The sequence below is a fragment of the Oncorhynchus nerka genome, linkage group LG10, assembly GCF_034236695.1.
Source record: "Oncorhynchus nerka isolate Pitt River linkage group LG10, Oner_Uvic_2.0, whole genome shotgun sequence".
Lineage (NCBI taxonomy): Eukaryota > Metazoa > Chordata > Actinopteri > Salmoniformes > Salmonidae > Oncorhynchus > Oncorhynchus nerka.
Genome location: NC_088405.1, coordinates 85,479,350 through 85,493,456, shown reverse-complemented (window position 1 = coordinate 85,493,456; position 14,107 = coordinate 85,479,350). Strand labels below are relative to the sequence as shown.

Below are 14,107 nucleotides of genomic sequence, written 5' to 3'. Positions count from 1 at the left end.
TAATGTACTTTGGTGCGAAAAGTGCAAATCAATCCCAGAACAACCGTAAAGGACCTTGTGAAGATGCTGGAGGAAACAAGTACAAAGTGTCTATATCCACAGTAAAACGAGTCCTATATCGGCATAACCTGAAAGGCCGCTCAGCAAGGAAGAAGCCACTGCTCCAAAACCGCCATTAAAAAAAAGCCAGACTACGGCTGGACATGAGGACAACGATTGTACTTTTTGGAGAAATGTCCTCTGGTCTGATGAAACAAAAATAGAACTGTTTGGCCATAATTAACATTGTTATGTTTGGAGGAAAAAGGAGGCTTGCAAGCCAAAGAACACCATCCCAACCATGAAGCACTGGGGTGGCAGCATCATGTTTTGGGGGTGCTTTGCTGAAGGAGGGACTGGTGCACTTCACAAAATAGATGGCATCATGAGGGAAGACAATTTTGTGGATATATTGAAGCAACATCTCAGGACATCAGTCAGTTAAAGCTTGGTCGCAAATGGGTCTTCCAAATGGAAAATTACCCCAAGCATACTTCCAAAGTTGTGGCAAAATGGCTTAAGGACAACAAAGTCAAGATATTGGTGTGGCCATCAAAGCACTGACCTCAATCCTATAGAAAATTTGTGGGCAGAACTGAAAAAGCTTGTGCGAGCAAGGAGGCCTACAAACCTGACTCAGTTACACCAGCTCTGTCAGGAAGAATGGGCCAAAATTCACCCAACTTATTGTGGGAAGCTTGTGGAAGGCTACCTACATAGTTTAACCCAAGTTAAACAATTTATAGGCAATGCTACCAAATACTAATTGAGTGTACGTAAACTTCTGACCCACTGGGAATGTGATGAAAGGAAAAAAAGCTGAAATAAATCATTCTTTCAACTGTTATTCTGACATTTCACATTCTTAAAATAAAGTGGTGATCTTAACAGACCTAAAACTGATTTTTTACGAGGATTAAATGTCAGGAATTGTGAAAAACTGTTTAAATGTATTTGGCTAAGGTGTATGTAAACTTCTGACTTCAACTGTATATACTAGGCGGTGTCAGAGGACAGCCCCAAAAATTGTCAAAGATTCCAGTCACCCATGTCATAGACTGTTCTCACTGCTGCCTCACTTTACCCCTACCTGCATGTACAAATGACCTCGACTAACCTGACCCCTGCACATTGACTCGGTACCGGTACCCCCTATACAGTGTGGGGGGGAGTATTTAGTCAGCCACCAATTGTGCAAGTTTTCCCACTTAAAAAGATGAGAGGCCTGTAATTTTCATCATAGGTACACTTCAACTATGACAGACAAAATTAGAAACAAAAATCCAGAAAATCACATTGTATGATTTTTAATGAATTTATTTGCAAATTATGGTGGAAAATAAGTATTTGGTCACCTACAAACAAGCAAGATTTCTGGCTCTCACAGACCTGTAACTTCTTCTTTAAGAGGCTCCTCTGTCCTCCACTCGTTACATGTCTCGGTGTGTGCCTGTCCCCCCATCCTCGGTCACCTCCTTCAGTGGTGGCGGTGCCTCTGCCCTTCCTTGACTGTACTGTTTCAATGTCATTGGGTCTTGCTTGCAGGAAGAAGAGGTGGAAGAGTTTAGGGTAAGTCCCCTGGTAATAGTCCTGCAACCCAGTCACCATGCATGCCCCCCAGTTGCCAGCGCCCTCCCAAACCGCATGCCCCTTTCATGTGTCGATCGGTCCCTAACTCTTTCATTCGCAAATCCATCCTGTCCAAAAGATCACCATTGGATCAGACAAGTCTGTTTTGCATTGTGTGTGCATCCTGCCATTTTACCCAGATGAATTGAATGTTCTAACCATTTTTGACTGTCAAACAGAATGGTATGTTTCATTTAGACATTTGTTTCAGCATCAGCGAGAGGCATCCTTGTTGCATGGTTGTGTTAGAACCTGCTATGCTCCAATGCGCTGTATTCAGAATCATGTTAAGTGACCTTCCCCTCAAAGTGCTCTCTGAATGTCCTGAGCGTGTGTTACAGTGACAGTTTGGCAGGAAGGTAATAGTTTTGAGAGACTGCATGACCATAACCTGTAGAGCATGTCTGTTTGGTGTCTCCCTCCCTGTTTAATGTCTCCACTGAAGTCCTGAATACCTGACTGTCCTCCCTCCCTGTTTAATGTCTCCACTGAAGTCCTGAATACCTGACTGTCCTCCCTCCCTGTTTAATGTCTCCACTGAAGTCCTGAATACCTGACTGTCCTCCCTCCCTGTTTAATGTCTCCACTGAAGTCCTGAATACCTGACTGTCCTCCCTCCCTGTTTAATGTCTCCACTGAAGTCCTGAATACCTGACTGTCCTCCCTCCCTGTTTAATGTCTCCACTGAAGTCCTGAATAACTGACTGTCCTCCCTCCCTGTTTAATGTCTCAACTGAAGTCCTGAATACCTGACTGTCCTCCCTCCCTGTTTAATGTCTCCACTGAAGTCCTGAATAGCTGACCGTCCTCCCTCCCTGTTTAATGTCTCCACTGAAGTCCTGAATAACTGACCGTCCTCCCTCCCTGTTTAATGTCTCCACTGAAGTCCTGAATACCTGACTGTCCTCCCTCCCTGTTTAATGTCTCCACTGAAGTCCTGAATACCTGACTGTCCTCCCTCCCTGTTTAATGTCTCCACTGAAGTCCTGAATACCTGACCGTCCTCCCTCCCTGTTTAATGTCTCCACTGAAGTCCTGAATACCTGACCGTCATCCCTCCCTGTTTAATGTTTCCCCATACTTCTCTCCCTTGCTCCATTCCTCAGTCCATCCACTTCTTCTCTCCTCCATCCAGGTCTCTGAGTCAGGGCAGCACCAACTCCAACATGTTAGACGTACAGGGCGGGGCCCATAAGAAGCGTGTGCGTCGCAGCTCGCTGCTCAACGCTAAGAAGCTGTACGAGGACGCTCAGATGGCCCGTAAGGTCAAGCAGTACCTGTCCAACCTGGTGGTGGAGACGGATGAGGAGAAACACCAGACCATATCTCTACAGTGTGAGCCTACCTACAGCACCTGTGAGTCTGAGTCAACACCCTAACTACCATTGTGGTGGCCAAATGCAACAAAGTATAACACAGGGTCTATTTAAATTGAACTGACTAAATTCAGGAAGTTATTTGAATTTAAAATAAAAAATGACATTTTGAAAATAAATATAATATCTTTAAAAAAGCTTAATTGAGAGTTAATTGTTGAATTGGAACGTCAGTTTACTTCCTGAATTGACTGACTTCAATTTGAATTGACGCCAACCCTGGTATAATACTTATAATCACACCAAGTATTACAACGCCTGACAACATGGAACAAATGGGACAAATTTCACCCTGACAAATGGGACAACATTTCCTCAATTCACTTGGACTTAAGTTTTGTTCACTTGAGTGTCTTTATCTTGCCTTCCACTGCCACCTAGTGGGCAGTATATGTTTCACATTCTGCATTGCCCTACTGTGAGGAGTTACTCCTTGTTTAAAAATGAAAAAAGTGCTGTAATAATATTACTCATAATCACACAAATTAAAAAAGATACATTTAGCAAGAGGCTGTACAAATACACCCATTTCATTAATCTTACTATAAATTTGTCAGACATTTCCATTTCCTCTCTGTGACCACCTTGTTGTCGCTTCCTCTTTTTCGTCTTTGTGTTTACTATGTTTACACACCAACCCTCAGGAGTAACTGGTCATTCATAGTGCTGATGTTTCTGTGATTACTGACTTTCTGCATGCGAACATAATAATCTTGCAGTGCCTGGGGCCAAATGAATTCTGTCCTGTTTCGATGACTACAGTGTCCAAGAACTTGAGTGAGCGACGGTCCAACAAGTCGGAAATGTCTCCCGTGTCGCTGCGCTCGCCGCTGCACGGGGGGAAGACCCAGAACCGCGTGTCTCAGGTGCTCCAGGTCCAGGTACCCCTGTACCCCCTACGGAAGAAGAGCACCTCCAAGGACATTCACAACGCACACAGTGAGTCACTGGAACTGTTACTATCTTCTAGGGTTGGAAATTACCCATTAACTTTCACAAGATTTCCAGAAGTCCCGGTTGGAAGATCCTCTGGATAGAAATAGCATTAGAAGATATGCTATACAATTCAAAGACAACTGAGTTTGACTACAGTATCTGTTATTCAATGTTAAACATGTTGCATATTAGTGATTTTATAGTGAGTAAAGGCACTGTGATGCCGAAACGTTGGTAAATACCCATTCAATTGCTGGGAGATTACACCTGGAGTGTGTGACTTATTTTATTTTGATAGTTTATAGTTTATTCGTCGTTAGTCAGTACCTCCACACAAACTATTATTCTGGGTGTGCGCCAGCTCATGTTTGTTTTTATTCAATTGATTGGACATGATTTGGAAAGGCACACACGTCTATATAAGGTCCCACAGTTGACAGTGCAATGTCAGAGAAAAAATCCAAGCCATGAAGTCGAAGGAATTGTCAGAGACAAGATTGTGTCGAGAGACCGATCTGGGGAAAGGTAACAAAACATTTCTGCAGCATTGAAGGTCCCAAAGAACACAGTGGCCTCCATCATTCTTAAATGGAAGAAGTTTGGAACCATCGAGACTCTTCCTAGAGCTGGCCGCCCTGCCAAACTGAGCAATCGGGGAGAAGGGCCTTGGTCAGGGAGGTGACCAAGAACCCGATGGTCACTCTGACAGAGCTCCTCTGTGGAGATGGTTGGCCTTCTGGAAGGTTCTCCCATCTCTGCAGCACTCCACCAATCAAGCCTTTATGGTAGAGTGGCAGGTCGGAAGCCACTCCTCAGTAAAAGGACGGTCAGTTATTCAGGACTTCAGTGGAGACATTAAACAGGGAGGGAGGACAGTCAGGTATTCAGGACTTCAGTGGAGACATTAAACAGGGAGGGAGGACAGTCAGGTATTCAGGACTTCAGTGGAGACATTAAACAGGGAGGGAGGACAGTCAGGTATTCAGGACTTCAGTGGAGACATTAAACAGGGAGGGAGGACGGTCAGGTATTCAGGACTTCAGTGGAGACATTAAACAGGGAGGGAGGACGGTCAGTTATTCAGGACTTCAGTGGAGACATTAAACAGGGAGGGAGGACGGTCAGTTATTCAGGACTTCAGTGGAGACATTAAACAGGGAGGGAGGACAGTCAGTTATTCAGGACTTCAGTGGAGACATTAAACAGGGAGGGAGGACAGTCAGTTATTCAGGACTTCAGTGGAGACATTAAACAGGGAGGGAGGACAGAGTCAGGTATTCAGGACTTCAGTGGAGACATTAAACAGGGAGGGAGGACAGTCAGGTATTCAGGACTTCAGTGGAGACATTAAACAGGGAGGGAGGACAGTCAGGTATTCAGGACTTCAGTGGAGACATTAAACAGGGAGGGAGGACAGTCAGGTATTCAGGACTTCATTGGAGTTTGCAAAAAGGTACCTAAAGGACTCTCAGACCATGAGAAACAAGATTCTCTGGTCTGATGAAACCTAGATTAAACTCTTTAGCCTAAATGCCAAGCATCACGTCTGGAAGAAACCTGGCATCAGGCTGTGGGGATTTGTTTTAGCAGCAGGGACTGGGAGACTAGTCCGGATTGAGGGTAAATATGAACGGAGCAAAGTACAGAGAGATCCTTGACAAAACCTGCTCCAGAGTGCTCAGGACTTCAGACTGGAGTGGAGGTTCACCTTCCAACAGGACAACGACCCTAAGCACACAGCCAAGACAACGCAAAAGTGGCTTCGAGAAAAGTCTCTGAATGTCCCTGAGTGGCCCAGCCGGAGCCCGGACTTGAACCCGATAGAACATCTCTGGAGAAAGCTGAAAATAGTTGTGCAGCGACGCTCCCCATCCAACCTGACAGAGTGGGTCTGCATAGAAGAATGGGCAACTTCCCAAATAAATTGTGTAGCTTCATACCCAAGAAGACTCTAGGCTGTAATCACTCCCAAAGGTGTTTCAGCAAAGTTTTGAGTAAAGGGTCTGAATAGTTATTTAAATCGTATTTCTGTTTCTTTTAAACCTGTTTTTGCTTTGTCATTATGGGGGGTGTGTAGATTGAGGAAAAAATACAATTTAATCCATTTTAGAATAAGGCTATAACGTAACTGGAAAAAGTCAAGGGGTCTGAATACTTTCTGAATGCACTGTATCTCTCTCCCCCTCACAGACTGTAACAGTTTGTATCTCTCTCTCTCCCCCTCACAGACTATAACAATGTGTGTCTCTCTCTCTCCCACTCAGACTATAACAGTTTGTATCTCTCGCTCTCTCTCCCCCTCCCAGACTCCAGCTCTCCTCAGGTGATAAAGAAGCCTTCCAGCTCCCAGCACAGCCAATCAGAGGACGGTTCCTGTTTTGGGATGAGGCCTGCTGAAGACACTGTGTCCACCGTTTCCTCCCTGCATTCCAGCCCCACTGTATCGCCACAGGGCTCCCCTCGCAAAGGTCTACACCCTGGCTACCTCACATTACCTCTCACTACAGCATCTTCTACAATCCATTCATCCATCTCACAACTCATACCCATAACTCAGAACCAAGCATACCCATTCTTCATCAAAGGTCTGTACCTCACCGTCAGTACCCTCTATATATCAGCACCTAAACCCAGCATCCCTCACCCACAGTACATACACATCTTGCTGTAGTCTTATTCCCTCATCTCACCTATCCATACTCAATCATTCTCCCCGTCTCTCTCCTGTGTTTGTCTACAGTGGGAGGCGTGGCCAACCCCCAGCATAACACCAACAGCCAGATGAACCGGTCTGGCTCGTCATCCTCTCTGACCAGCGAGGCCAGCACCAAGGCAGGCACGGCAGGCAGCCGCAGCTACGGCATAGGTGGGGCTCTCCTCCACAAGAGGTTCCTGCAGATGACCAGGCAGCACATCAGAGACGGGGAGGAAGGCAGGGACAGAGAGATGGAGGTGCTGTTGGAGGTGGAGACAGAGCAGGCAGGGCCAGTGATGATGAGCTTCTCTGGGCCCAATGGAGACCCAGAAGCAGGGGCCGCAAAGGCCACCAGGCCAGGGACCCGCACTCCCCAGGAGGAGACCTCGACAGGGCCAGAGCCTCTAACCCCCCCCAGGCCCAGACTACCAGAGTCCCCCCTGAGGAAGAGGCTGAGGGAGCTGTCCCCGTTCAGGATGCTGAGGGGGAGGAGTCAGTCTAGGGAAAGGCTGGCTGCAGTGTTAGTGGCTAGGACACCAGTGGAGGGTCCGGGGCAGAGACAGGCTGAGCAGGTCAAAGGGCAAGCAAGGAGGTCAGCCAGCCCCAGCAGGGCCTTTGTATGGCTCTGCAGAGACCGACATAAGAGGAGAAAGACTACCTGAAAGACAGACTGAGGAAGTAGCACAGTAGTCCCTCTGTAAAATAATGAACACTAAAGTTGGCTTAGAGGACAGAGGCAATCTGCTAGACTGAGGAAGTCCATTCTGTGTGAAGTGAACCGAATACGTATTTTATGTGAACAGAAAGTTTTGTCATGAGGTTTCAGCAGTTCATTGAAAGATGTTGGTGAACGTTTTCATGTCTTGTATCATATATGTTAGTTATTGTTCAGTCCAAGTTGATCCACAACGAGTGACAGAGTATGCATAATGATTTTAAAAGGCAGCTCCATTTAATATGAAGTACGTTCTTGAGTTTTCAGAATTTGTTACCGAAATACTTCAACGTTAGATGTTATTTATGACATTCACAAAATAAGATAATATAAGGTAAGTTAAGCATGTTGTGTTGAAGAGGCTCTACAGGTCAACTGCAATGTGAAAAGTGTGCTCCCATTGTTGCTTATTAGTTTTCTACAGATGTTATTGATGAGCATGGGAGAAACTAAAACAAAGATGAGATGTTCATCCTACTTATATATATTTTTTTACAGGATTTCAGTTTTTGAAATAAACCACTTTGTTAAAGCCGGTCCTGATTAGTGTTGGACATGCTGCTGATCTGTATGTAGAGCGTCTGTAGTAGAGTCTAGGGGGTTAGATGTAGTGAAGGTTGGTAGAGGCTGATCATCTCCTCCTCGTTCTCCCTCAGGCTATGCCCTGATGCCTGCAGGGAAGTCAGACAACCTGTCCGACTCCAGCCACAGTGAGATCTCGTCTCGCTCCAGCATCGTCAGTAACTGCTCAGTGGACTCCATGCCTGCTGGTCCTGCAGAGGAGCGCCAATGCATCAATACCAGGGACACCACAGAGACCCCAGGCACCACCACGCAACTCACACATGCCAACTCTGACTGCAGCCAACCCAGCACCAGGTAACACACACACACACACACAACACGCGCGCGCGTACACACACACACACACACACACACACACACACACACACTGTAGACAAAGCAGACACCCTTCAACAACTGACACTAGTCATCCCTACACCAGACACACATCGTATACCTCCTCAAAGCAGACCCGCACCCCTCCAAGCTGGGTTCCAATTATGTCCTTGGCTCGTTAAAGCAGTGAACAGGAAATCATAAAAGGCCACTGTTTATCAACATCACATGTTTACTCACTCACTCCCACATTAACTGTGCTGCTCCTTTTATGTGGACAGCTTTTAATTCCATCAAGTAAACAACCCCCTTTACTGTCCCTCCAGGATGATGCCTCCTTGGCATAAATATTATAGACTTCTTGGTCACAATCTCTTTATTACCTGGGAACCTGCTGCAGTGGCGGTGGCAGTCTGTTCATTAAATATTGTTTATTTGAACTCCCGGCACACTCCGTAAAAAAATACATTTTAGATGAATCAAACTGTCTGGTTAATGGAAGGAAAGGAGTAGAGCACAACTTTACTTTATGGTGGGTACAGTGATAAATCCTAGAGACACTGTGTGCTCTGCAGTGTGAGACTGATTGGGGGTAGAAGCTGTTAAGGAGCCTTTTGGACCTAAACTTGGTGCTACGGTACTGCTTGCCATGCGGTAGCAGAGAGAACAGTCTTTGACTGGGGTGGCTGGAGTCTTTGACAATTTTTAGGGCCTTCCTCTGACATTGCCTGGTATAGAGGTCCTGGATGGCAGGAAGCTTGGCTCCAGTGATGTACTGGTGTACTGAGGCCAAACAGTTGCAATACCAGGCGGTGATGCAACCTGTCAGGATGCTCTCGATGGTGCAGCTGTATAACTTTTTGAGGAACCATGCCAAATCTTTTCGGTCTCCTGAGGCATTGTCATGCCCTCTTCATGACTGTCTTGGTGTGTTTGGACCATGAAAGCTTGTTGGTGATGTGGACACCAAGGAACTTGAAGTTCTCAACTTGCTCCACTACAGCCCTGTCGATGAGAATGGGGCGTGCTCGGTCCTCCATTTTTGTGTAGTCCACAATCATCTCCTTTGTCTTGATCACATTGAGGGAGAGGTTGTTGTCCTGGCACCACACTGCCAGGTCTCAGACCTCCCTATAGGCAGTCTCATCGTTGTCAGTGATCAGGCCTACCGCTGTTGTGTCATCGGAAAACTTAATGATGGTGTAGGATTCATGCTTGGCCATGCAGTCATGGGTGAACAGGGAGTACTGGAGGGGACTGAGCACGCACCCCTGAGGGGCCCCTGTGTTGAGGATCAGCGTGGTAGATGTTGTTACCTACCCTTACCACCTGGGCGTGACATGACAGGAAGTCCAGGATCCAGTTGCAGAGGGAGGTGTTAAGTCCCAGGGTCCTTAGCTTAGTGATGAGCTTTGAGGGCACTATGGTGTTAAACGCTGAGCTGTAGTCAATTAATAGCATTCTCACGTAGGTGTTCCTTTTGTCCAGGTGAAAAAGGTCAGTGTGGAGTGCAATAGAGATTGCATCATCTGGATCTGTTGGGGTGGTATGCAAATTGGAGTGGTTCTAGAATTTCTGGGATAATGGTGTTGTGAGCCATGCCCAGCCTTTCAAAGCACTTCATGGCTACCGATGTGAGTGCTACTTGTCGTTAGTCATTTAGGCATGTTACCTTGGTGTTCTTGGGCACAGGGACTATTTTTATATAACTATGGTGGTCTGCTTGAAACATATAGGTATGACAGACTCGGTCAGGGAGAGGTTGAAAATGTCAGTGAAGACACTTGCCAGTTGGTCCGCGCATGCTTTGAGTACACGTCCTGGTAATCTATCCGTCCTTGTGAATGTTGACCTATTTAAAGGTCTTGCTCACATCTGCTACGGAGAATGTGATCACAGTCGTTCGGAACAGCTGATGCTCTCATGCAGTGTTGCTTGCCTCGAAGCGAGCATGGGGGTTATTTTGCTCATCTGGTAGGCTTGTGTCACTGGGCAGCTCGCGGCTCTGCTTCCCTTGTAGTCTGTAATAGTTTGCAAGCCCTGCCACATCCGACGAGCGTCGGAGCCGGTGTAGTACTATTCAGTCTTAGTCCTATATTGACGCTTTGCCTGTGTTATGGTTTGGCGGAGGGCTTAGCGTGATTTCTTGTAAGTGTCTGGGTTAGAGTCCCGCTCCTTGAAAGCGGCAGCTCTACCTTTTTAGCTCAGTGCCGATGTTGCCTGTAATCCATGGCTTCTGGTTGTGGTATGTACGTACGGTCACTGTGGGGACGACTTCATCGATGCACTTATTGAGGAAGCCAGTGACTGATGTGTTGTACTCTTCAATGCCATCAGAAGAATCTGTACTAGCATAACAGTCCTGTAGCATAGCATCTGCGTCATCTGACCACTTCCTTTTTGAGCGAGTCACTGGTACTGCCTGCTTTAGTTTGTAAGCAGGAATCAGGAGGATAGAGTTATGGTCAGATTTTCCAAATGGAGGGCAAGGGAGAGCTTTGTACGCATCTCTTGTGTGTGGAGTAAAGGTGGTTTAGAGTTTTTTTTCTTCTCTGGTTGGACATTTAACATGCTGGTAGAAATGAGGTAAAACGGATTTAAGTTTGCTTGCTTTAAAGTCCCCGGCCACTAGGAGCGCCGCCTCTGGATGAGCATTTTCCTATTTTCTTATGGCCGTATACAGCTCGTTGAGTACGGTCTTAGTGCCAGCATTGGTTTGTGGTGGTAAATAGACAGTTACAAAAAATATAGACACAAACTCTCTTGGTGTAAACAGTGTGGTCTACTGCTTATCATGAGATACTCTACCTCAGGCAAGCAAAACCTCGAGACTTCCTTATTATTAGATTTCGCGCAACAGCTGTTATTTACAAATAGACGCAGACCGCCACCCCCTTGTCTTACCGGAGGCAGCTGTTCTATCTTGCTGAAAACACAGCCAGCTCTATGTTATCCATGTCGTCGTTCAGCAGCGACTCAGTGAAACATAAGGTATGACCGTTTTTAATGTCCAATTGGTAGGATAACCTTGAACGGAGCTCATCCATTTTGTTATCCAATGATTGCACGGTAGCTAATTGGATGGTAGAGGGGGTTTACTCACTCACCTATACAATTAATTTCTTCACGCAAATGACAGGGATTTGAGCCCGTTTCAGAGAAAGCAGTATATCCTTCGCGTCGGACTCGTTAAAGAAAAAATCTTTGTCCAGTTCGAGGTGAGTAATCGCTGTTCTGATGTCCAACAATATCACAGTTGGTTAGGAGCACATAAAACAACAGCCATCCTCTCCGGTGCCATTCTTGCATTATCATTTCTTCTGTGTTTCATTATTTTTCCTTCTCTCTTCTCCTGGTCAGTTTGTCTTTGGCGCGGGGCCAGGTGATGCGGGGCTCCACCTTCACCTCCTCGACCTCCACAGAGGAACTGGCCCCCGACCACGCTTCCCTGGACAGTGTGGTCGACAGCGGGCGGGGAAGCTGGACCTCCTGCTCCTCCAACTCCCATGAGAGCTTCCAGAGCCTGCCTGTCCCCCTTCTAGGCCTGGGCCGACCCCCTGCCTGGGACCACCTGGCGCCTGGGGGCTTCCGCCACACCCAGCTAGCAGGGCCTATAGTAGAGGTGGAGGCTGGGCCAACCGGAGAGGAGGTAGTGGGAGCACCAGGGTCGGGATCCAGGGGAGGAGAGGACGCCAAGAGGCTCTCCAGAGACAGTTCAGAGCTCAACCAATCACAGCAGAGCTGGGCCTCGTCATCCTCGCTGTCTGACACATATGAGGGGAAATACGGCACCATCAAACGCCGCACTGCAGACGGTGCCTCAGTTGCCCCCGGGGAGGGGCACGACGCAGCCCAAAGCACAGCCCCCATCTACAAAACTGTTACTTCAAGCACCGAGAAAGGCCTCATAGGTGAGGGTCAACTGTGTCTTCTCCATCACCTGTACTGTGGTGTTAGTGTGTAACTGTAAATCCCGCTTGTGACATGCTGTGTGTAGATGGGTGTGGTGTGTGTTGAGGAATGACAACAGCAGATTTGTACACTTTTTGGAAAAACATTTTTACTTCCTCTCTTATGGCTTTGGATACACTCGCTTTGCCTGGCCACCAGTCTCAAAACCAGCTGTGGCACAAATTGCCTCTGTTTTTTTCACCCATGCGGTCCACAGAACTGCAGTATAGTGGGATTTTTTAACCGAGGTCCCCTGCTCGTGCGATTTGCTCAGCTGCATTTACTACTACTACTCTAGCACAGACTGTATTCTCCAGCTGGTTTACTTCTATAACCTGTGAATCAGGCTTTTTCTGTTTACTTAATCTTCTGTAATGCAGCAGAGACTGTGTTCTGTAATGCAGCAGAGAGGGTGTTCTGTAATGCAGCAGAGACGGTGTTCTGTAATGCAGCAGAGACGGTGTTCTGTAATGCAGCAGAGACGGTGTTCTGTAATGCTGCAGAGAGGGTGTTCTGTAATGCTGCAGAGAGGGTGTTCTGTAATGCAGCAGAGAGGGTGTTCTGTAATGCAGCAGAGAGGGTGTTCTGTAATGCAGCAGAGAGGGTGTTCTGTAATGCAGCAGAGAGGGTGTTCTGTAATGCAGCAGAGAGGGTGTTCTGTAATGCAGCAGAGACGGTGTTCTGTAATGCAGCAGAGACGGGGTTCTGTAATGCTGCAGAGACGGTGTTCTGTAAATGCTGCAGAGAGGGTGTTCTGTAATGCTGCAGAGAGGGTGTTCTGTAATGCAGCAGAGCACTGAGTTAGTGGTATTCCCTATAAAGTGCACTACTTTTGACCAGGGTTTCCTATGTAGTCCATTCCTATTGACCAGAGCCCTATGGGCATTAAATAAGGAATCAGGTGCCATTTGGGACAAAGCGATTGTATCCTCCTCTGACTGTATGGACGGGAGGATTAAAAAGTAGGGCCGGGACGATACCAGTATCACAAAATGTTTCCATGGTAAAGATTTAAAAAACATGAAGCAGACCACACTCTTTGGTCCTTTTAAAAAACCTGCTAGTGTGTACTTATAGCTCGGTAAATACATAATTGACAACATAATGTTTGTTTCCAACATTAGGACAGTTTTCCTAAAGAACTTTAATCCACTTAACTTCCTAAAGAAGTTAAATCCACTGTTTTGTTTCCTTCGTGTTACTGGTATCGTCCCAGGCCTATTGAAGAGCAGTAGAGTACATGCCAAATCTGCTGCTACCATTCATCTCACACACCAACTACACCACCTGCCTGTCGGTGTCTTTATTTCAGTGGTTTAGTAGCTACGTAATGGTGGTGAAACAGCTCATTGTTTTATTTTCCCTCCCTCCCCCCTTCATCACCGTCACACCCCCCTTCCCTGTTTCCTCCCTCATTCCCGGTGGCCAGTGTATTGTGTAACCTCTCCCACCAAGGACGATAGGTACAGGGGGCCTCCGCCCACCCCTCCAGGATACCAGGGCCTCACCCTGGTTAACGGACAAGATGGAGCTCCTCCTCGGCTCCCCCACTTGCGGCCGCCCGACTATAGCGTGGCCCTGCAGAGGTCTAAGCTGCTACAGAGCCCCGGAGGCCTGGTGGAGGCCCGGCGCCTGGGGGTGAACCACCGCCACGAATCCCAGGGCCAGTCCAGGCCAGGCAGCGTCTGCCTACAGGGTCTGGAGGATAGTGAGGATGGTATGTGGAGAAAGACAGAGACCAAGCCCCAGCCAGGGACAACATGGAGGACCATAGCACCAGGCAGGCCATGTTGTAGTAGACTAGACTATAGCTCTCTGTGATGTTGCAGGAGTTACCTAGTTAGTGGCAGTTGGGTTACCTGGCAA

The 14,107-nt window shown here is 47.2% G+C and overlaps 1 protein-coding gene across 4 annotated transcripts in view; it reads left to right on the top strand.

Moving 5' to 3' along the window:
* Window positions 1-14,107, top strand: part of LOC115136189 (rap guanine nucleotide exchange factor 6-like) — a 149,879-nt gene that overhangs the window by 133,825 nt on the left and 1,947 nt on the right. For 3 of the 4 annotated variants that reach the window (XM_065023878.1, XM_029671731.2, XM_029671730.2), the window contains 8 exons: window positions 1,585-1,608; window positions 2,804-3,024; window positions 3,807-3,983; window positions 6,287-6,448; window positions 6,721-6,846; window positions 8,047-8,269; window positions 11,651-12,201; window positions 13,671-13,958. In XM_065023878.1, coding sequence (XP_064879950.1) covers window positions 1,585-1,608; window positions 2,804-3,024; window positions 3,807-3,983; window positions 6,287-6,448; window positions 6,721-6,846; window positions 8,047-8,269; window positions 11,651-12,201; window positions 13,671-13,958 — 1,772 coding nt within the window. The remainder of the gene's footprint in view (window positions 1-1,584; window positions 1,609-2,803; window positions 3,025-3,806; window positions 3,984-6,286; window positions 6,449-6,720; window positions 6,847-8,046; window positions 8,270-11,650; window positions 12,202-13,670; window positions 13,959-14,107) is intronic. The other variant, XM_065023879.1, reaches the window with a different exon arrangement.